General features: G+C 43.6%; 1 protein-coding gene across 2 annotated transcripts; it reads right to left on the reverse strand.

Annotated features, from left to right (window-relative positions):
- Window positions 1–577: 577 nt before the first annotated feature.
- On the reverse strand, window positions 578–22,228 carry tars1 (threonyl-tRNA synthetase 1). 2 transcript variants are annotated; one of them, XR_015107856.1, is made up of 20 exons: window positions 22,061–22,228; window positions 21,027–21,104; window positions 18,918–19,108; window positions 18,306–18,429; window positions 15,493–15,617; window positions 14,771–14,888; window positions 14,620–14,684; window positions 12,878–12,956; window positions 12,642–12,788; window positions 12,205–12,303; window positions 10,066–10,232; window positions 9,158–9,320; window positions 7,350–7,487; window positions 5,757–5,834; window positions 4,445–4,545; window positions 4,235–4,339; window positions 3,192–3,264; window positions 3,001–3,115; window positions 2,616–2,911; window positions 578–2,475 (listed from the first exon to the last, which is right to left on the reverse strand). XR_015107856.1 is itself a non-coding variant. In XM_086169668.1 (19 exons), the coding sequence occupies exons 1-19, from the start codon at window positions 22,118–22,120 to the stop codon at window positions 2,763–2,765; spliced, it is 2,175 nt and encodes a 724-aa protein (XP_086025794.1). In that variant the 5' UTR covers window positions 22,121–22,228; the 3' UTR covers window positions 2,593–2,762. The 2 variants fall into 2 exon arrangements, 1 of the variants encoding a protein (XP_086025794.1); XM_086169668.1 differs by lacking the exon at window positions 578–2,475 and having other exon boundaries at window positions 2,593–2,911.
- Between the last annotated feature and the right edge of the window lie 975 nt (window positions 22,229–23,203).

Below are 23,203 nucleotides of genomic sequence, written 5' to 3' on the forward strand. Positions count from 1 at the left end.
TCTTCTTCTTATTCTTATTATTGTTATTTTGTTAATTTAATGTCCCCTGGGGATTGTGAGAAACGTCTTCTTTCATGTTCGTCCAGCAAATGCCCAGAAACTGACAATCAAAATGATGTCGAAATAGAGCAAGAACAATTCAGCATAAAAAAAAAAAGGAATAACAATAAAAAATGAACAATTTCAGTGTTCTGTAAAAACCCTAGCATTTCGCCATTATAAATAAATATTTTGAGTTAAACTGGGGTTAAAACAATGAAACGAACTGACCTGACGGTGATTAATGACTGGACTTTTTGAAGGTCTGGGAAAACACTCTTTAAGGGATGTTTAAAGGGAAAATCAGAAACACACTATTTTTTTAAATTGCACACACTGTGATACACATCCCCACTGTGAATAATATACTGTATACATGTATATATATATTTATACATTCATATATATATATACACACACACTATATATACTGTGATACAAAATCTTATCATAGATAATATACATATTGTATATACACACCACACACACACATTATATACATATCTATATATATATACTGTGACACATGCTGTATATGTGTGTGTTTGTATATATGTGTATATACTGTATATTATATATATTTTTGTGTATATATATATATACTGTGATACAAAACCCTACTGTAGTTATAAACAGTTTATATATGTATATATATATATCAATATACTGCAATACACACTTTATACATATATATACATCAGTGTGTTAAGATATGTATATATATATGAATATATCGCGATCCATACTACATATGTGTGTGTGTATATATATATGTACTGTGACACACACCGCAGCTGTAGATACACACAGAATATAAACATGTTTATCTCTAAATGCCCCTCCACTGTACTCAGTAGGTGGACTGTGATTGGTCCGTTCCGGGGCGGTTATGGATTCGCCCTCCGAACGACCTTGCGGATCTTCCGACCTTTCGGAATCGCCGACGTCCTTCATCATCCGGCTGCTGAAAACCCAACGCAAAAAAAAAAAAACAACAAAAAAAAAAAACCAACCTGTCAGAATAAGCGATCGCCTCGCGCTCATTTTAATTGCTTGTCACTTGCGTCGCCGCCAAAATCAATGTTTTCATTGGCCGGCGCGCCGAGCGGCGGTGGAGTCCATCTTTCTCGGCTCCGACCTCCAACCCCGACGCGAACATCTCCCACTTAAATTAATGAGGCCGTTTACAAATGAGATCCGGGAAGTTCTGGCCGCCCGTGGGTTTCCTCCCGGGCGGACCGAGGTCAGGTGGACGGAGATGTTTGGAGATGCAGATGTTCGCTCCAGGAGTGCGAGGAGGACACAGCGCCCACTTGTGGTGGGATCCATAACAGGAGATACGTCCAGGAGGACGCGAGAACCCTTGTGGAACCACCACGCTCGGGGATCTCAACATCTCGCTGATCTTCAGGAGAGTTTGAACGCCGACATCTTCTTCTTCTTCTTCTTCTTCTCCATCCCTTCATAGACCTCCTCTCTGGTCGTCCTCCAACCTCAGCGTCCTCCTCCTGAGATGTTCTCTGTCCACGTCCAAACCATCTCAGTCTGACTTTTCTCTCCAGAACATCTAACATGCCCTGTCCCTCTGATGGACTCCTTCTTTATCCTCCTAAGAGGAACCTCCACATCTTCATCTCAGCTTCCTGGTGTCTCCAGACCAGACTCCATCATCTCCACCTAGTTGCAGCTTCCCTTCCCTCCTCTCCTCTCCAGGAGCATACCTCCACATCTTCAGGAGCTCCCGCCACGAACGTCTCGGCATCATCTCCAAACATCACCGTCCGTGGACGGGTTTGTTCCTAATCAGATTTCCGTTTGATCTCAGGAGTGGAAGCCGAGGTGTCCTCCTGGGTGGAGATCCGGATTACGTGGAGATAATCCACTTATGAAGAGATGGGATTTTGGCAAGCGTTCTTCTGGGACGGCCCGAGCAGGACGTCTTCATTTCAAATTGGATCAGTTCCTCCCGGTTTTATCTTTCCGTCGCGTTTGTCCTTCAACCCAGAACACCGAGATCTTCTCCAAAGGACTTTTAATGTCGCTTGGAACGCTCTGGAGATGCGGGTCATCTTCTCAGGTTTGCTCCTCTGAACTCCTGATCCAGCTCGAGGCTGCAGAAGTAGATGAATGAAACCCGAGGTTGGACGAGAACGTTTGGCGTCGAGTCTGGTGCGCCTTCTTCTCATCTCCGGCTCGTCTGTAACTGGATTTTAACGTTGGAGATGCAGATGAACTTGGCGTGGCTCTTCTGGGATCTCCATGTTCTCCTCCCCGTTTCTGGGTGGGTTCCTCCTGCAGGAGAATCGCTGGAGATCCGAAACTCCACGTCCTTGCGACTGAAGGTTGCCCGAGTCTTTACAGAACGTGTCCTCGTGATTGACGGGTGTCTCGCCCAATGGCAGCTGGGATAGGCTCTAGCCCCGCCCCCTTTGACCCCTGACAGGATAATCACAATAGATAAAGGATGGATGGAGATTCACTTTGTGTGTGTGTGTGTGTGTGTGTGTGTGTGTGTGTGTGTGTGTTTGGTATCAAAGATTTGGCAAAGAACCGTCAAGAATAGATCATTTAATTACCAAATACAATCCCTGACAGGAGAAGGACGGGCGGCGACGGTGGATCCGAAGCTGGAGCTGCAGGTTGTGGACGCCGGACGCATTTCACCTCTGGTTTGACGCTCGGGAAGATAAAGCAGAAAAAAAAAACAAAACGGGAAGATCTTTTCAGAAGATCTCCTCCGCGTTCCGACTCCTGCAGGACTTGAGGTCTTTGAGGCGTCGGACGCACTCGTCCACGCCGCGCTCGCCGTGCACCTTGTTGTCCCGGGTTCGGACGTTCACCGTGTCGCTCGCCTTCTCCTTCTCGCCCACCACTGTGGAAAACCGCAAAGAAAAAGAGGAAATAAATCTCCCGTGGCCAGAAAAGACGGGCGGGGAGAAGCGAACCGGAGCTGCCGCCGACCCAGGATGAAGTTGTACTGCGCCAGTTGTGCGTTTCTGATCTTCTTGTTCAGGGTGCAACCCGGGTCCAGGTCCACGTCCGTCATGAAGCCGCTGCTGTGGAACTCCTGCCGGACCTGCGGCGTGGACGGGAGGAGCCGTTAGCCGGCGGCGCCCGGGTTACCACGGGTCGTGTTTCGGGCCGATCCTCACCTTCTGAGCGTAGTCTTCGCAGGTCGGACCCACCGGCACGACCATCACCTGGCGAGGAGAAAGCCACAGCGGCCTTGGACGACAAGAGAAGTTGATAACGGGGGGGGGGGGAAATACAGCGCTCGAAAAAAAACAAAACAAAAAAACAAGGGAACACTAAAGTAACACATCCTGGATCTGAATGAATGAAATGTTCTATGGATTGGATGGCTTTTTTTTTGGGGAAGGGAAGATTTCTTTCTAATTCATTGCAGTCACCATTTTGCCTTTTCAGAGAAATGACCATTTCATCGCTACATCTGTTTCTAGATTCGGAAACATTTACCGTCATTTCCATACGATAAGCCGCGACTTTTTTCCATGTAAACAACGATGCGGCTGATATATGGACTTTTTTGGGTGGGGGACGCTAACGAGCTTCACGCCGCTAAAACGTTTATCCTCGTCACATGACCGGGAAATTCTGAGTCCGTTCAACTCCGACACCGAAGAAGACTTTGACGGTTTTAGCGTGCAGGAGGAAGCCCGAGATAGCGATCGGCTAGCCGGTGCGGCTAATATTGAGATGCGCTCAATAGTCCGGAAATTACGGAACTTCCCTGTATTTACGCCGTAAATACTTTTTTCGCCCGCTTTTGACAACTGCGGTTTTTAACAACGATGCGGCTGATTTTTGGATTTTTAGAGGGTAAATACGGCAGCTTCCTTCCATTAAAATACTTCGGAAAACCCCGCTTGCATTTCGTTTTTTTTTTTCGCGCCCGCAAACGTCGTGAGAAAGACGCGCAGAAATCCATCTGGCGTGGATTTCAACGTCGAAGTTCGTAAGTTTGGCATCTGTTCGGAAAAATAGCATCTGCGTTATATAACGGTAGTTTGTTAGTGTGACCGGTATTTATTTAATTTGAAAAAAAGTCTTTCGGTGACTGGCTCGTGTTTCAAACCACCGACTTATTTAGGAATATTTTCTATTTCTTTTAAAAAATGAATAGGTGCGGCTCTATAGTCTGGAATTTACAGTATATGTTTAAATATATATTAACCATTTTCCGCCGTAGTTTTCGGTGAGAATGGCGATCATCCTCTCCACCGACCCCAGGATGGCTCTGTGGATGATGACGGGACGCTTCTTGTCGTCGCCGTCGTGGCTGGAAGGCGAAAAAAAAAAAAAAAAAAAAAAAAAATGACGTTAAACACCCTGGCTTTCGTTCCGTTTCGTTCGTTTTATTTCCGTTCTTCAATTCCATCCTCACCTGACGAACGTGAGGTCGAAGCGGATGGGCAGCTGGAAGTCCAGCTGGATGGTGGCACACTGGTGATACCGGCCGATGGCGTCCTTGATCTGGATGTCGATCTGCGAAAAAGGGCGAGAAAGCGGACGCCGCGTTCTTTTCGGTTTCTTTTTCGGCGCAGGGAATCGGTGATAAGTCGCAGACGCTCCACCTGGGGCCCCTCGTCGTTTTTCAACTTTTTTTTTTTTTTTTTTTTTTAATTTCCAGGGACCTTGTGTGGAGTAGCCTTGCTTATTCTGACGGATGGCGGCGTTTTGTGCGCCTCACCCAGGGGCTTTTTATTTTTTGGGAGGGACGATTTCTTTCTAATTCATTGCAGTCGTCATTTTGCCTTTTCAGAGAAATGACCATTTCATCGCTACATCTGTTTCCAGATTCGGAAACATTTACCGTAATTTCCGGACGATAAGCCACGACTTTTTTCACGTAAGCAACGATGCTGCTGATTACATTACATTTGGCAGACGCTTTTATCCAAAGTGACTTACAATAGAGGACATAAGGACTGCAAATAACACTTGCAAATACAAGATGCACAGCAAATATACAGAACAGTAAGCTGGGGTTAGTGAGTTTTTTTTTTGTTTTTTTTTTTTGACAAAGATATACACAAACGTACACACACACTGCATAGCCTAACTTGCTGCCTAACCTGATCTGGGGCATCAGTGCAGTAAAAAGTCCTGAAAGAGAAAAGTTTTAACTGGTTTCTTGAAGGTTGAGAGAGATGATGCTAGTCTTGTTGCTTCCGGAAGTTTGTTCCACCACTGAGGTAGTAGAACTGAGAACAGCTTTGCCTGAGATCGCTTAGAGCGAGCAGAAGGTACTGCTAGTAGGTTTGTAGTACTGCTAGTAGGTTTGTAGTACTGCTAGTAGGTTTGCTAATATATGGACTTTTTTGGGGGGGGGGGCTAACGAGCTTCACGCTGCTAAAACATTTATCCTCGTCACATCGGTCCAATGAAATGACCGGGATATTCAACTCTGACACCGAAGAAGACGACTTTGACAGTTTAAGTGCGCAGGAGGAAAACCAAGATAGCGATCGGCTAGCCGGTGCAGCTAATATTGAGGTGCGCTAAATAGTCTGGAAATTACGGTATTTGTCCCCGAGGGGAAATTAGAAATAGTATAAAAAAAAAAAAAAAACAACAGATACGTACGTCTTTTTACCTGCACGAACTTTCCGTTAAGATGCTTAAATGACCGTCGTCCCGCTCGTGACTAAGACTCACCGTTAGCGGTTAGCATAAGCGCCAGGCTTAAGGCTCACCTTTGGTCCGTAGAAAGCGCCGTCACCCGGATTGAGAACCCATTTCTCCCCGAACTCGTTCAAGCTGTTCTCCAGTTGCTGCGGAAAATAAACACGACGACAAGTACCAAAGGGTCAGGGACAAAACCCGGCGGCGAGCGTTATTTACGACGACGGGAAACTCGAAAAAACAAGATTTACATACTAGTGAATTATAAAGCGGCCAGTACGCTATTAATAAAACATGCTGGCGGAGGATTCTAGCAGCAGTGGTTTCCTCCTAACAGCAGACAAATTAATTCTACACACCAAATATGATGTCAAAATGAATTATTGAGGAACGGACATGCGTGACGGCAGTAAAAAAAAAACAAAAAAAACAGCTTTTCAAGTTTAGGCTCATAAACAGGGAAAAAGGTGGGCGAACGTCAAATACCGATTTTGCGTGTTTATCTGCAGAAACGCCTCTCGTGGACGACGATAGTGGACAATATGCTCTGCGGGACTGATTTGTGGGTCGGCGTTGTCACTTGTGAAATGAAACATATGTCTGACAATCGGCTCCAGGGGGGGATAATGAACGTGAAAGACCCCCCGCCGCCGCCGCCGCCGCCGCCACCCGCACGTCTTTTTATCTATCCACAGCTGCCAGTAAAGGTGCGGCGGGCAAACAGCCTGGACGTGCTCCGTCAGATGAACGGCGAGCAGAACGCGTCCTTTTTATCAGCTAAACAGACGACAGTCGGTGTTAAAAGTCTACGGTGCGACTCGTATCCTCTGATCCGCCGTTGAAAGCGACGGGAACTAATTAGCGCGCGGCTCGAATCGCTCGTTTCTCCGTTTAAAAAAAAAAGAAGAGCAAAAAAAAAACGATACGGCGAAGGCAATGAGCTCGGTAGCGAATGACTACTGGAATATTTGACTAGTCAGACAACTAGTTGGGTTATGATTATTTAAAGTCTTTGAATGCATTTAGTGCACAATTCCATTAAGCACAGAGGCAGAGATGTTTGTACCAGATTGTAGCTCAGAGCTAATTTCCATCTGTAGTCCTGGACAATACAAATACAAAACTGTACAAAATTTTCTTTTCATAACGACAAAATGTGTTCAATAAATATTCAATTTCGATATTCGACACGGACCGCGAGCGCCGATATCAAAAAGCGCTTTTCTTTCCCTTGAACTGAAGTGCAGTTTGTGCGTCACACCTCCGGTACCAGGTGGTTTAGCAACCAAACAAACATAATAAATGCGATAAGGCATAAAATAAACATGCCTTGGTCGTGTCACGCCAAGTCCGGAGTGTTTATCCGGCGTCCGCCTTCACCTTTGCGATACGGCGCATCATAGATTTTGCAAAAGTACGACGTCTCACTCTGAGCTGCTTTTCTTTGCACGATGACGACCTCTACAACCCTTCGACCACCAGATTAGTTGATTGTGCCGTTGATTATTCGCCCATATACGGTAAAAGGGTATTTATCCATTCGTCAAAATCCAAATATTCAGTCTGGTTGCTCATCTTGACGGGTATGTTTTTGATTTTTTTCCCTTTTTGGCGACCCGGTTGACATTTCCAAGCGCGCACAAAGCAAGCGGCATGCTGATTACCTTCTCCGCCTGGTCCCAGACAGCCGGGTCTCCCAGGAATTTCTCCGGTCTTGTGGAAAGGTTGAGCTTGAAGGTGAAGCCAAACACCTCATAAACGGTCCTCAGGAAGTCCAGGCAACCCTTGATCTCCTCTTCAATCTGCGACGGGGGGAGAAGGAGGTCATTCTCTCGGATCGGCGACCGAACTCGTCTTCCCGGACCGGAGTGATGTGATTAAACGATGAGTCAATATCTGAGATCAGCATGTTTTGTTTGTCCGCTGAGTTAAGAGCAACCATTAGGGACACTGAAGCGAAGTGTCGCCGCTTTTGGGGAAGAAAACAAACCTGGGAGTCATAAAGTCGGGCGTTTCTAACAGAAGAAGCTCTGACGGCTGGAAGGAGTGAGTGAAGGGTTGCACGTATGAGCGAGATCCTCGACTTGGGAGTTTTCCGAGGATCCGAACCGTCGCCCGGTGGATATTTTGCTTTTGCTCTGAGCGCTAGTGGGCTACAAGGAGCTAGCGCGGCGAGAATCGCGGAAAAACACGAGTTGTTGTCGAGATTCGTTGCGGGAACACGACGGACGAGGCGTCGGAAGAGTCGCTCGAAGCCGGTTTGATGGTTTTGAAAAGAAAAGCGGCTTCACTTCGTCCATAAATTAAGTTTAGATCTAAAGTTAAATTTAGCAACGCATTGTAGCATTAAATGTGTAGCCGCAGAAACGGTTTCTTTTCATTCTCTTTTACTAAGCATTATTGTTACTTTATACGGTATTAATTATTTCTTGAGCACAGTGGAATGTTGCTACTTTGCTGATATTTCTTCTTGTCATTTGGTTCTCGCGATTATTGTTCTTTGGCAGCTTTTTTGCAGTGGTAAAAACAGATAAAATATAGTAAAATTGAACTAAAATAAATACAATAAGAGATTTTACCGGCACGCGTGTCGACTCCTGACGACATCGATGGCTGAATAGATCGGCGTGATAAATGATGTGGATATCGGTTCATTTTTGTGACTTGATGGAGTTTATAAAAACATTTTCAACCAGAAAACCAACGCGTCTCTTTGCTCGCTCTGATGCGGCTCCTTGTGGCTTTGGAAAGTAACGAGTATTTAATCCAAAATTTAGTTTGATCGTTTTTTTAAATGTAATTTTTAATTTGAATATTATGGCGAACTTGTAACGTCTAAATAAAAGGTGTAAATATATTTTTGTTGCTTTTAATAAGCGACTGCACATACAGAGAGAGAGAGAGAGGACGGCATTGTTGGTTTGCTGCCGCTGGATAATTAAAGTTTGGCTTTTTTTTTGGTCATAAATACAAGGATTCAAATAGACATTGTGTCAAAATGTAATTTTGTTTTCTTTGCAGATGTTCATTGATTTAAAAAAAAAAAAAAAACGCAACACACATTTTGTTTCTACATAGCATAAAGCCAAAAAAAATAACGTTATATGCCGTGTTCATTCATTTCAAATTTTAAAAGGGTTGTTTGGCTCCCGGTGTTTTCTTTCCTGGCCTTTAACGATGTTTCAAAAGAAAAAAAAAAAAACAAAAAAAAAAACGCCAGTAAAGCAGCGAGGTTGGTTCATATATCTGTAAAACCATCAAAATGATCATGTCTCAACTTTGCAGAAATTCACTTTTCGCGGGGGTTCTTCAAGTGTCTGTACATTTATGTTATTTGAAAACTCCAAACAAAAACGGGGGGCTAAAAGGGGATAAACAGCGCTTCGATTCCTTTTGACGGGGACGTTTAATGCGAGTATATCTGTATATCTTACATTTACCAAATAAGCCGGCCTGGGAGCGGCTCCCTCACCTGGTCCATGGAGCAGAAGATGTGGGCGTCGTCCTGCTGGAAGCGGCGGACGCGGGTGAGCCCGGTGAGGGCCCCCGAAAGCTCGTTCCTGTGCAGGACCCCGAAGTCGGCCATGCGCAGCGGCAGCTCCCTCCAGGAACGGGGCCGGTGGTCGAACATCAGGCTGGCGCAAAGAAAAGAACGACTTCATAAAAAAAATTTTTAAATTAAAAAAAAACAACCCTTGATTTTAGCAAGTCGGAGAAGATATTTCCCCCTTTTTTTTAAATTAAATGAATTTTTTTTTTTTTTTTGTTTGTTCCCGTGCCTTTTGCTGCGCAAACAGCTGCAGTCCGGCTGCTGCAATGCAGCAACCGGTTTGATCCGGGTCATCCCGCCAGCTGACGACACGGAAAAGAAGCGCCGGTCCGTCGCGCGTCGCGGCCGAAGCGGATGACAAATGAGACGCTTCACGCCGTCTGGAATCGGCTGCCGTATTTAGCGGCCATTTTTTTGGGGGGGGGGAACGTGATAGAAATGTGCGGGAAATTTTTAATTCATAACATAATTTTTAAATTTTTATTTTTAATCACTTTTTGATTCCTCTTCCCTCAGCCGCAGGGAATGTCCAAATCTTATTCTTCCTCCTTCCAACTATTATCTATTACTGTTATGTTTTTACTTGAAACTCTGGCACAACAATTTCCTTCGGGATAAATAAAGTTGTTCTCGTCTCATCATCATCTCAAATGACGGGTCGGAGGCGATTTCCTTCTTCGGTCCGTTTGAAAGTTTCGATTTTAAAACCGGAAAAATTCGACGGGAGGGGTGAAAAGATAAATCTAGCGGTAACTAGATAAATAAAAGCTATCCGGACGGGATAAATTAAACATTCGGAGGAGAAAAAGCGGAGGAAATCAAATATTCACCAGTGGCCCGGGCAGTTCATGGGCTTGAGGGCGAAGGTCTCCTTCTCGACCTCGAAGGAGAACATGTTCTCGCTGTAGTGCTGCCAGTGGCCGGAGGTCTGCCACAGCTTGCTGTTGTAGATGTTTGGCGTCACGACCTCCTGGAAGCCCCTCCTGCGGTACTCGCTCTGCCGGACACAAACGGAGGAGGTTGGAGCCGCTGCACCGGAAGGCGGTCGGGGAAAATGCGCTCGTAAATACACCGTCCGGGTGTGAATAATGCAACGCGGGGAATAACGGGCGCCCGCTGTTAATCGGAATTTTAGGAGCGCGAGGTTTGATATTTTGCACCGGAGCTTGTAATATACCCGGGATATATCAAGGATTACGACGCCGTTCCGCTTGATAGTCCCTCGCCGTTTGCCGTCGCAGTCTAAATCACGGCTGTCGGCGTAACGGTTGCTATCATGTAGCGGTAACAGTATAAATGTAACTACTCCTTAATGTTAAATAATAATTTATTACTCGTTCAAATCGAAAATGTTACATATGCATTTACATAGATGTGTAAAGTTTACTCGTTTCTCTGTTGCAAAGCTAGCTTTCACGGCCAAATGTTTTTAGATGTAGCTTTCGTGAACACATTCTGCTGCCATTGTAGTTTTTTCTGCTGTGACAAAAGAATTTCCCCGTTTAGGATGACTGAAATCTATCTTTTCTTATCTTAAATGTAACCAAATGTATCGTAAAGTAAATCTCCTAAATGTTGAATAACTTTATTATTTATTCGTTCAAAATCAAATGCATTTTGGCTTTTAATTCGCGGACGATTTATTGTTTTTCTGGCGGCTAACTTTAGCATACTTAGCTTATGCTAACGTAGAAATGCTGTACTGTTTGACAACCGACGCTGCATCATAACACAAAAGACAAAGTGTTTTTTTCTCCTTGAAGCACAAACATGTACCGGCCGTCCCATCTTTTTTTTTTCCCCATTCGCGCATTTAGGGATCATTTGTATTTCTCAATTCCACTTGTTGGAAATAGCATTGATGTGGATTCACTGCATCTAATGGCGGGACGCCGTCACTTCACGGGGAACGCGATCGTGATGGATTAGTCGAAGCAATAGTCGACTGCGTGAAAACAGAAATTTCAGTGTCAAGGAGAAATGAAATGTACCTTTTCGTTTGAAGCAAAAGATGCCAAAATCTCGTTTCTCATCTCCTTAACAGAGAAACGTTCGACATCACGACACTTGTCAGAATTGAGCTTTAAAAATGTCGCGATGTCGCAAACGCATTTGCGCTGCTGTAGGATTTTAATTGTACTGAAGAGCCGGCAGAGATTTCGCCCCAAAATCAAACGCTCGCTTTCGAAAACCTGCAGCAGGTGAATGTGCAGCACTTCTGGCAAAAACAATATTATGTCGATTTCGGGATTCCGGTTTTAAGTGGCGTCGCGTCACTCGCACCTACGCACTGCAGATTTCATATCTTTCTCTTCCTGGACATTTAGGGATGATTTATATTTCTCAATTCCGCTTGTTGGAAATGGCATGGATGTGTGATTCACCGCGATCTAATGGCGGGGCGCCATCACTCCCTGGGTAACATGATTGAGATGGATTGTGGGGAAAAGTAGTTTATGGTCAACGCACGAGTTTGACTTAATTATTTTACGACAATCGTGAGTTTGGCGTATTAACACCCAAATTACGGTCTAACAGGACTGGAATACGCATCTGCGCTGGGTTCCTGCGGGTTCCTCACAGTCGAATAACATGCAGAAAATTCCCCCAAATTACCCAGATGTGTGAATGAGAGGATGCATTTATTGCTATGACATAAAAGAGTGAAAAATTCAGATCATGAATGAATAAATAACAGAAACAGCCAGCAGGGGTTGAGCAAATATACAATAATACCTTCCTGCTCCAGTCGTCAATAACCTTGGTTTGTCATGGTTGGTGTATCATTGCTGTTTAAATGACATAAAGGTGTGTAATGACTGGCGAAATCATGAATCTACTGAATTTAGCCGCAGATAAAAAATGACAGAAAAGTGTCTTTCAATGAACTCTTGTGAAAGTAGCGAGTCGCCCGCTGCGGATGTCAAATCGTTTTTTTTTCTTTTTCTTTTCTTAAAAAGAGCTCTTACTCTGATGAAGTCCATCAGGGAGTTGTAGATAAACGCTCCCTTGGGTAGGAAGAAGCAGCTGCCGGGGCTGAGGTCGTGGAAGAAGAACAGGTCTTGTTCCTGATGAAGCAAAAGCAAAACAAAAAAAAAAAAAAAACATTTATTGTTCATATAACAATGCGGAGAACCTCTCAGAATCTAAGAATATCAATCTGGCATTTTGTTCTGATGCCCCGAAACGAGATAAAGACGGATACTTGATGCGGAGCGGAGACGTTTTCTTGTTTCTGGCGTTCCGTTGCGAGCCATTTCTGTCGATTTGAATTATAAAATGCTTTTCTGAACTTTACAAAAGACAAAAGAGCGGCGTGCAAACTATTCGCCACCTCTTTCCACTTATTTTTTGGGTGTTTTTTTTTTTTTTCCCCATTGTTCGGAGCTCCTCCTGGGGCTCGTACCCGACCAAGCTTGCGGTGATCTCTGTTTTTGGCCTCCTCCTGGAACCTCTCCCAGTCCTTCAGCATTTTGGGGTCCGGGAAGGAGATTCCGTAGATCCTCTGGAGGGTCTCCATGTCCGCCTTCCCCTCCCAGTACGTGGACGAGTTCTAGCGTGAGAAAGAAGCGGCGGGTTAGCCGTCCAGGACGGTATGAACTGAATCCTAAATTGAGGTTGGAAGGTGAAGTGAACGCTCACCTTATGGATTTTTAATGCCTTGATTTTTCCGGTGTGCCTCACGTGGGGCCCCCGGCACAGATCAATAAGGGGGCCGCACCTTCAACGCAGCATATCATGAAATTAAATCTTGGTAATGCCGACGTGAACGGGCTCCACGCGCGCAAACAGGATGGGGCTGCAGTTAATGACCGTTTTGTTTCGTAACAAAGTTTGCTCGATAAACATTCAATGGTAAACAAGTCGTTGACGACTTTCACGACTGGTCGGATTATGAACAAAAAAAAAAAAAAGAAACAGCTCTAATTGACATTGATAGCAACTATGTAATACATTTTTTTTCCACTACTTTTTGTAGCTCGGTTTGTTAAACAAATTAAACGGCAATAAAAACGCTTTTCTGTCTCTCACACCAGGGGTGTCAAACATAAGAGGTTCGATCGGCCCCGCAGAATAATTTGAAAGTCAAAAAAAATGCATAAAAGACAAGGATGTAATTTATGAATTAAATGCAATTCAAGAATTTTCCGCTGGGCGGCACTATTTTGGTCAGAGTAGAAGACAATCCAATCAGCAGATGTTATCGATGCGCCGTCTGCTGCTTGTTACCACCTTGTTTCTACCCTGTTCTCCACTTCCCTGCTACTCCCTCATTAGCTAAATGTTGTTATCAAAACAGAGAAAAGTAGATAAAGAGTGTAGAATTTACAAAGAAAAACGGACTACGTCCTATTTATTTACGGAGATGCACGGGAAACCTTTGTGCTTGCCGTGTTTGCAACAAGTTTCGGTATTTAAGGAATATAATATACGGCGCCACGACGAGACTCATCACAGTGAAAAATATGACAGCTTGCAAGGAAACTGAGAAGAGATAAGATCGACCAATCGCTGGCGGGTCTGAGGAAACAGCGTCCACTTTCACCCATAGCTGAGAAATCAGTGAAGCAGCGGTAAAAGCCAGCTAGCTAATTGCTAGCGAAAATGTGCAATTTAATGTTGGTCAGCAGCTTCACTACAAACGAGTATGTTGGAATTCTACTGTTCATGCAACTCCATGCATTTTCAGTATGTATTGTGTGTGTTTGCAAAGTTTACACTTTTACAGGACAGGTGAAGACTTTCTTCCTTACACATTTAATAGCACTCTCTTTAATTTGTAAGGTCCAGGCAGGGATTCAATTTAGATTTCATATGCACATGTGGAAATGGTTTAAAAATCCCTTTCTTTCTAAGTCTCATTTAATCTTAAAGTGCATTACTATATTTTTAAATACCAATTACTTGTTAAAGTTTTGTGCCTTTGTACAAACAGTGGGATCCGTTTTAATGCAAACATGTGAATGATAAAAGTAAATGACACGTTTGTCTAAGGAAATATGAGGTGTTCATGAGATGTTTTGTAAAATTACAAGATTTTCCTTATGTCCTTGTACTTCTTTACACCAAAACAGAAGAAAGAGATGACATTTTGGTCATTTATAGCTGAGTATGCTATTATTTTGGTCCGGCCCACGTTACATCTACACGCCTGTCTTACACATTTTGTGCCTCCGGTGCCCGACAGTTTGTTGAACCAACGACCGATTATGCAAGGGGTCGCGATCGAGATTGAAATAAACGTTTGCCTTATCAGATTTAGGAAAAGAAAGATGTCTCACTCTGAGCTACTTCTGCTAGCTGCGGTGAAACGCTGTTAGCGTGATGCAACTGTTACATTTTTTCCGCCGACTGATGCTGAAGCTCTGACGTCGCGTGCTCACCTGTAAACCGTGGTGGTCGGAGTGGTGACCTTCTCATTCAAAATGCGGCACTTGAACTTGTTGTACTGTCAAAAGCGAGCGGTGTTTATTCATTATTTGTGAACAAAACCGAGGTCGGCATTTGTGAAGGCGTGCGCGCTCGCCGAGCTACCTTGAACATCTCCAATAGCGTTTCCTTCTTTATCTCCAGCCTCTCGAACGGCTGCTTCTCCTTGATGATTTTCTTGCACAGGTTCTCCAAGCCCGGGAAGTCGTTGCTCGACACGCCCCTAAACAGACGAACGGTGGACGAATCGCATCTCCAATTACAAGTCGGTTATTATTCTAGAATGCAAATTGTGTCCGGCCGCGGCGTCTGCGCTAACGCCGTGGACGTGACCTTCACCGGGATGGAGGGGAACCTCTGCGGTTGAAGTCCTTGGCTTCGGGGCCTTCAGCAATGTCAAAAAAATATTCTCGCGGAAAACAGTTGGCCATTAGCATAAAATTACTTCATTAAGTTGGTTGTGAAATTATCAAGACAGCTTCTCCTCGCTCCCCTGCAGCCCGAAGCACGGAGAAATGCATTACGATGAAGAAGCATCCCATATCCTAATGGCGTCCTTGTACGCGTTAGGAGCTTCAATGACACCACTTCAAGCTCCGCGTTTGCTCCCCGAAGCTTACGAATCCACGCCGAAATAAAAGCCGATTTCTAAATTTGAAACCGGCACGACGGAGGGAGCGCCATCGCGATCAAACTGGTCGGCGTGCGACGCGGCGCTTCGGGGGCCGCGGGCGATTGGCCGCCTCGGAGCTCCGAACCCGCACAAAAATGATTAACACAACTAATTACACGGACAAATGTGAAAGCCCGGCGCTCGGGGGACTGACTCGTTGTTCTCCAGAAACATGTCGTAGTAGAAGCCGCTTTCGATGGGTGGACCGTAGCAGAGGCAGCCGCCGTACACCCTCTCCATGGCTTCGCCCAAAATGTGGGCGCTCGAGTGCCAGTAAACCTTGAGGGACAAACACACGCACAAAAAACAAAAAAAAAAAAGACGTTAAAACCATTTGCCGCACATTGAATTCCCCTCTCGGAGGCTTTAACCCACTTCAGACGGCCAAATTCTCTTCTTTTGACGACACAAACAGAACCGATAACAAGGGAGCCGCGCTCCGGCTTCTTATGAACCCTGCGCACGCTTCCACACAAACGCGTCGGCGAAATTGCTTTTTCGTGGTGACGCCGTGACATTTCGCTTGTTCGCGGTGACTCTGGGCAAAGCAGGAGAGATGTCGACTGGCAGAAAAAGCGTGAAAGGTCAACTGAAGACTTGGAAATCGGCAACAGCTATAAACCGTAGGGTGCTTTCTCGGTAATTAAACAATAGCGGACCCTCGCTACTTCGCGGTTCGGCTTTCGCGTCCTCGCTACTTTGCGGATTGGAACATTTTTTTCGTGATGAAAAAGCCATATTCTAGAAAAAAAAATAAAAATTAAAAATATAGTAAAATTAAACTAAAATTCATTTTCTGAAATAAATAAAATACAAGATCTCCTTTGCTAAACAAAGATCTCCAGCATGGCCAGCTCTCGCTCCTACCATTGTGCCCACGCCAGATCTAATCCGGAATATCATTGGCTAAGTAGATCCATGCTTGCATGCTATTGGCTGATTGAGCATGTTGTTGCGTTCGTTCCTCACTTTGATTGGTTCATGGAGAGAAGCGTCTGATCTCCTCGTAGGTTGTGTCCAGCATACATGTCCTGCTCCAGCATACATGTCCTGCTCCAGCATACATGTCCTGCTCCAGCATACATGTCCTGCTCCACTTCGCTGCCGTTAGCGTGACTACTGTCCACCTTATGCTATTTAGTTTGGGAAAGTGTCTATTTTTTGGCGATCCCCCCACGCTCTACGATGCCTCCTTAACGCCCAGCCTCGACCCAAATGTCTGGGAAAGACCCAAAGCGTAGCAGGAAGATGCTGACTATTGCTGAAAAGATAAAACTTCTCGATATGTTAAAGGAAGGCACAAGTCTTTCTGAAGTTGGCCGCCATTACAGCATCAACCAATCTACAGTTGGTTACATTAAGAAAGATGAAGCTAACATGAGGAAAGCAGCAACCTTAAGCTTCAGTAAAACAGCAAAACAGGTGATGATGAGACAAAATAATAATCATGATATTTAGAATAATAATCATAAGAAATAATAACATGAGGATTATCTAATTATTATAATATTAAAATCATTATAATAAATAAATCACTGCTATGAAAAAACACTATTCTATTCGTGGGTGAGGTAATGACAGCAGGCACATTAGGTATGTTTGCTTTTTCCCACAGACTTCCACAGATTTCTGATTTTTTTTTCCACATATTTCCTCTTTTTTCTCTTACAAGAGGATAGTTCTCTCCGGGTTTGTGCTATCACCCCGTTAACGTGTTAATATTCACCAAATTGCAGGAGAACAACGCGCCTGTGGGGAAAACACTGCTGCTTTTTTTAAATTTATTTTCTTAATATTATTAAACGTAAATGTAGTCCAGAATATTGCGGAATATCAACCCTCCAGATGTGACATCTCTGCAGAGACAAAGTCACTTGTATCGATAGAGTGGGATGTTTTACTAAGAATAACCTCACATTTAATCCCTCCGATGAAACCAAACCAGATTCTCCCCGCCATTTGTGATTCGTCACACGGCGAGGAGACGCACAAAGAAGTGAAAAGCTTGTTTTTTAACTTCCTGCATAAACGGGTTAAGCGAAAACCGTTAAGCTAAAAACCAAAAAAAGGGAATGAGTCATTCTCGGAGCTCGCGAGACACTTTTGCTCTTCGGCGGCGAGGAGACGAGCGCTCAGGGCTCGTCCACAACAAAAACACCTCTGAAATATTCAGTAGCGTCTCCCTTGCACTTACGACTTTCACCAAAATCATCGGATACTTTTACGGACTTGTGTTTATACCAAAATGTGCGTCCGTTAAAAAAAAAAAAAAAGACAAAAAGACCGGAGTTTTTAAAAAATTCAGGACCTTTCCTCTTAGCGTGGCTTCGCCGTGTTCAACCCAAAGCAAAGTGTTGCAGTGTCAAAAATACTCGGTTGAAAGCCTTTGTGTGCCATCGGCTTTTCCTAAATCGACCCCGGCCGTAATTTGTGCACGCACGGCTAAAATCCTCCCGAATGGACGCGCTAATGGACGAACGATGTTTTGGTTCGCACGACGAGGCGGGTCGGTGTCACCGCGCCGGTGGGATTCGGCACATTTACGACGGGCTTCACGAGCGATCAGGAGCATCTCTCCGACGTGCAAAAATAGAGCCGTGTTATCCGATTAGACTAGATTCAACTTTATTCTCATTACACATGTAAGGATACGGAGCACTAAAATGCATGTTGGCATCCAATCAGAAGTGCATGTGTTTTGAATGTCAGATAAATGTACTATTGAAGAATAAATGCAATTTTCTTCTTTTTTTTTTTTTTTGTTACAGTAAGTGCAAGTAGAGGTGGATAATTATGTGCAGATTATGCACAAATAGGTAGCGATTAGTATTTACATTTATTTCTAGATTTTTATATTTTGTATGAAATAAATGATTTATATCAGTATATATATTCATTTATAATATTGGTATATTTGTGGGGACCTGAGACCAAACATCGAAGTTTGTGTTTCTGCGACGGACTTACGGCTTGGGCTTCCTCGTCATCGAACTTGAGCAGCTGGAGGCTGCAGTCGTCTTCCAGAGGCCGGTCCAGATCCCACACGCCGTTGTTGACTTTGGCGATCACCGTGTTGTCGGCGAGGCCTTGGCTGCGAGGGAAAAACATCACGAGTGTCGCGACCGTTCGATTGGTAAACGTGCACTTTTTTAGAGTTAAACAGGATGGTTTTTTTTTTCGACGATCCTGCGTTAATGTCGGCATTACACTTGAAATAACAATAACGACACAAAGCGACGCTTCCCCGAGCTCCCCCGCTACGTTCGATGCACCACTTTTAATCTGCTTACACACTGGAGGCACCTATTGTGTACCGAATCGCGCTCGTAAATCCTCGAGGCACATTTCCCACGATTTGCTTAACAATCGGGCTTTTTTTTTTTTTTCCCTTTTTCAAAACGAGTATTTTTTACATCTTCCTCAAACAGTCGGGAGTTGAAAAAAAACTTTTTCGTAAAACTCAAGAGATTACAGCGTGCGCAAATAAACTCCACGCCCATTTTATGTTAATTGAATTCCCCGAGTGGCCCTTTTTTTTTTTCGCCGTATAAAGACGGGTGCACCGATCCGTTGGCTGACCTGATTCCGCAGGCCACCTGGTACGGCGTGGTCTTCCAGGACTCGCCGTCCACCACCTTCCCGTCGGGCAGAGTCACTTTGATAGGCCCGCTGTCCTTGGCGGCCCTCTCGGCCATGAGGGCGTCGTGCTCGGCCTTCAGCTGGGCGTACAAAGTGATGCGCTCCTCTATGAACTTGGGGGCCGGCGACAGCTGATCATCAGGAGAACAAAAAGGAAAAGAAAAAAAAATTAGGTAACTGCGGCGTCAAACTCATTTTCATCGAGGGCCACATCAGAATTATGGTTGCCCCCAAAGAGCCATATATAACGGTAACAGTATAAATAAGATAAGATAAACTTTATTGATCCCCATAGGGAAGAGTTTTTTGTCATAGCGTAACAGTTATAGTGTCGATAAATATGAATAGAAATATAAAAAGAAAGACAATTAGAAGACAGCAAAAGACATCCACAAATAAAGACAGCAGAGAGAACAACAATAACAACATCAAGGATAAGAAATAAAATAAGAACAACTTTATTTATCCCGAAGGAAATAGTTGTGCCGTAGATTCAAGTAAAACATGACAATAATAAATAATAGTAAGAAATTGTATAAACAGTATAAAAAAGGGGGGGAGAATAAGAAATACAAATAAAACTATAAAGTGTCTAAGTAACAAGTCAAGGCTATAAAGTGTCTTAAGGTCTTAAGTACCAGGTGAAAGGTGAAAGACAGTAAAGACAGAAAGGGTGAAAATACACAGAAATTAACAACAGGAATAGGAAAATAAACAGAGTGACAATAGCAATGACAAAATAAACAAAAATAAGCAGGATGCAAATGGGCCGAGACCAACAAGGATAAAAATAGACAACAGACGTGTGAAAAATGTAAACGTACATATATACATGTGACTAAGCACAACCAAATGTGATGTAAAATAAATTTAACTACTCCTTAATGTTAAAGAACTGAATTTATTACTCATTCAAATCCAAAATGTTACATATGCAGCTTTTAATTCTTGGACATTTTATTGTTTTTGTGGAAGGCTAACTTTAGCATACTTAGCGCCGTGTTTGGTGTCAAAATGCTCACGTCGATTGTTCTCTTTCACAACCGACGCTGTCTCATAATGCAAAAGACAAAGTTTTTTCTCCTTAAAGCACAAACGTGTACTGGCCTTCCCATCTTTCGTGAAACAACTTCCATCTGCATCAACTTTTCTCCTCTCGGACATTTAGAGATCATTGGTATTTCTAAATTCTACTTGTTGGATTAGCATTTATCTGGATTCCCTGCAGTCTAATGGCGGGACGCCGTCACTTGACGGGTAACATGATCGGCTGGTGGTCTCACTTTCCAGCAATAGTCAAATGCGTGAAAACAGAAACCTCAGTGTCAAGGAGAAGATGAAATGTACCTTTCATTTGAAGCAAAAGATGTCAAAAATCTTGTTTCTCGTCTCCTTTACAGAGAAATGAGCTCAGAATTGAGCTTTAAAAATGTCATAATGTCGCAAATGCATTTGCGCTGCTGTTGGATTTTAATTGTACTGAAGAGCTGACAGAGATTACCACACAAAATCAACTGCTCGCTTTCGAAAACCAGCAGCAGGTGAAGATGGAGCACTTCTGGCAAAAACATTAATCTGTCAATTTTGGGATTCAAACCGTTGGAGAAAGTCAGCGGACGGTTTAAGTGGTGTTGCATCATTCACACCTACGCACTGCAGATTTCATATCTTTCACTCTCACTTAGGATATCTGTGTGTGTGTGTGTGTATGTGTGTGTGTGTGATGGGTTGAGGGGTGTTACCAGATAACCTTTGAATTGCAAGATGTCCAAACCCCCGCCTTCCCAAAAAATGGCGCAATCCTATCCTCCTCTTTTAGATGTGATTTCTTATCTACATGAATTCCCCAAAGTGCATAAGACTGAGAAATGTAGCGACTGAATCTGATTAGCGGTGAACTTGGATTGACACTGAACATTTAGGGCTGATGATTTGGTTTGGGCGACACTTTAGGCTTCAAAACAAACCCAGTTGAGGACGTGTTTCTGACGTGCTTGAGCAACGACGACAACAAACGGGCATTTTGATACGTGAACGCGCCGATCTCACCTCCGTTCTGCCTCCGGCGTCTCCGGCAGCACTCTTTGCTTTCTTCTTGCCAGCATCCTTGCCGCTCTCAGACGCTTCCTGTTGGAAAAAGAAAACAAGTGGTGTATAAAGACGGTGAACAAACAAAGACTCGTACTGCAGCATGTGACACGGCGGTGCAGGTGTTAGCATGCCCGCCTCTCAGGCAGAAGGTCATGGGTTCAACGCCAACGTGGGGTGCCTTTCTGGGTGGAGCTGGGTTACCTAGGCGATCTCTGATTCTTGTTGCAAAGGAGTGAATGGATGTAGGTTTCTATGAGCACAGAACAGCTTAGTGTTTTTATATGCCCTGTGCATGAGAGGGTGAATTGTTGTATGTGTCTATTTCACCTGGGAATGAGTGAATATGACGTGTGATTGGTTGAATGTGACTGACGGGTCCAGGGAGAACCCCTGCCAGGGTGAGACTCCAGCCCTGACTGCAGGACAAGTTGTAGATATACTGAATGAATCGTATAGAAAAATATTTTATTTGTAGAAATGAGTGACAACATCTGCAAACCACCACCGTCTCAGTGCTACTGGTCCATGCAGCGTGCAGCAGGTTTGTCGTCCTCTCGAATTATCAGATGAGCGCAAACCGGTTCGTTAAGTCGAAGAATGAATTTCCGCTTGACCCATTTGGCTGCATGATTCTCGAAAGCCTCAAAAAACAAGCTGGTAGGAAGATCTTGAACGAGTTCGCTGTTGTCACTGAGCAGAGAGGAAACTTAAGCTAGCTCAAGTCTGAACTCGAGTTTGTGGTCTCGCCGTCTACACCAAACATGCTAACGCTTGCCAGAACAAAATGAGCCAGGCACTCCTGCAGTTGAGGATTGCAATAGGTATAAAAATAGTGTTTCATTCACCCCTGAGTTATTCCTTCTGCAAAATCAAAACGCGAGGGTAAAAACTACACAGCTAGCAAGTTAGCACCGCATTGCTAGTAGCGTGAGTAGTGCCGGCTAAGCTAAGCGGCTAACGAAGTAAGGCAGCACGGAAAGGATAACACTCACTTTCTTCCCCTCTTCGATTTTCAGGTCACTCATCTTTTCCACGGCAGCCTGTTCAGCCATCACACGCGGGGGAAAGACCTTCCTATTTGTGAGTTTTTGCGAGTTTGAGTGACCAGTTTGTACACGGCGAATTGTCACCGTGCCGGCTGTGTGGCGCTGGTGACGTAGCCGGTGACGTCACCCGGATGTGGCGAATCTGATGCAACACAAATGTAAAAGTTTGAGATGAATAACATCAGCAAGAAGGTAAAATATAATAAAATAATAGTAATTAAATGATAATAATAGTAATAATGATAATAATAATAATAACAATATTTAAAGAAAAAATAATGCTCAGTTTTTTAGGGGTTTGAACCAGTTAAATTAATGATAACAATAGTGATAAAAAATATGAACACATAAATGATATTAACTTATTATTACAAGTGTATAGATACCCAGTTGGGATCACATCAGTCGATTTTTATCTATATTTTCCTCACTGTGTGCAATTTTCTGATCGTGAGTCAAACATAGTGAAATACATGATGCAGATGAGTTAAGCATCACGCAAAACACTGTGTAGCTGTGATAATTATGATAGCAATAATAAGTAGTTGTGCATAAAAGCCATGAAATGAATTAAACTCATGGATAAAAAGCGTGCAGGAAGTTGTCATATGATATATTTGACTTTATTACTATAAATTATGCTTTAATTTACATAGAATTAATGAATGCTAATATGCATACTTGCCAATTATTACATGTTAACATCCTCTGAATTAATATTCTGTGGTGACCTGAGTTACACCTCATTTCTAGACATAAAAAAAAATCTCATTAGGCTTGTTTAAAAGCTTAAATCTGGAGCATGCATTCAATTTTTATTCATTTTATTTATATATTCATTTGTAATTTCCTAGAGTTTTTTTCATGCCAGTTTGTTCACTCCTCTCAGATGATTTTTTTCAGCATAGTGATGAGTATTCTATTTTAGTCTTATTTTTGGCTCTTAGATTTGGTCGGACGTTTAACGTGATTATTCTGAAATGACTTACAAAACAACAGAATCTGAGTCAGTTTGCGCCCAAAGGAATAAAATGCCTTTAATATTTGGCCGGTGTGTGGTTCTCAGCTTCTTCTAATTGATATTTACAC

The sequence above is a fragment of the Fistularia commersonii genome, chromosome 22 (assembly GCF_037954325.1).
Source record: "Fistularia commersonii isolate RoL2024-O1a breed Wild chromosome 22, RoL_Fcom_v1.0, whole genome shotgun sequence".
NCBI classification, from domain to species: Eukaryota; Metazoa; Chordata; class Actinopteri; order Syngnathiformes; family Fistulariidae; genus Fistularia; species Fistularia commersonii.

Excerpts from the sequence above, each read along its gene's own strand:
- tars1 (XM_086169668.1), bottom strand. The coding sequence starts at position 22,120 with ATGGCTGAACAGGCTGCCGTGGAAAAGATGAGTGACCTGAAAATCGAA. Across the intron at positions 21,105-22,060 it reads AAATCGAAGAGGGGAAGAAA|GAAGCGTCTGAGAGCGGCAA; the intron begins GTGAGTGTTATC and ends TTTTTCCAACAG. Across the intron at positions 18,430-18,917 it reads CAGGTGGCCTGCGGAATCAG|CCAAGGCCTCGCCGACAACA; the intron begins GTCAGCCAACGG and ends TTTCCCTCGCAG.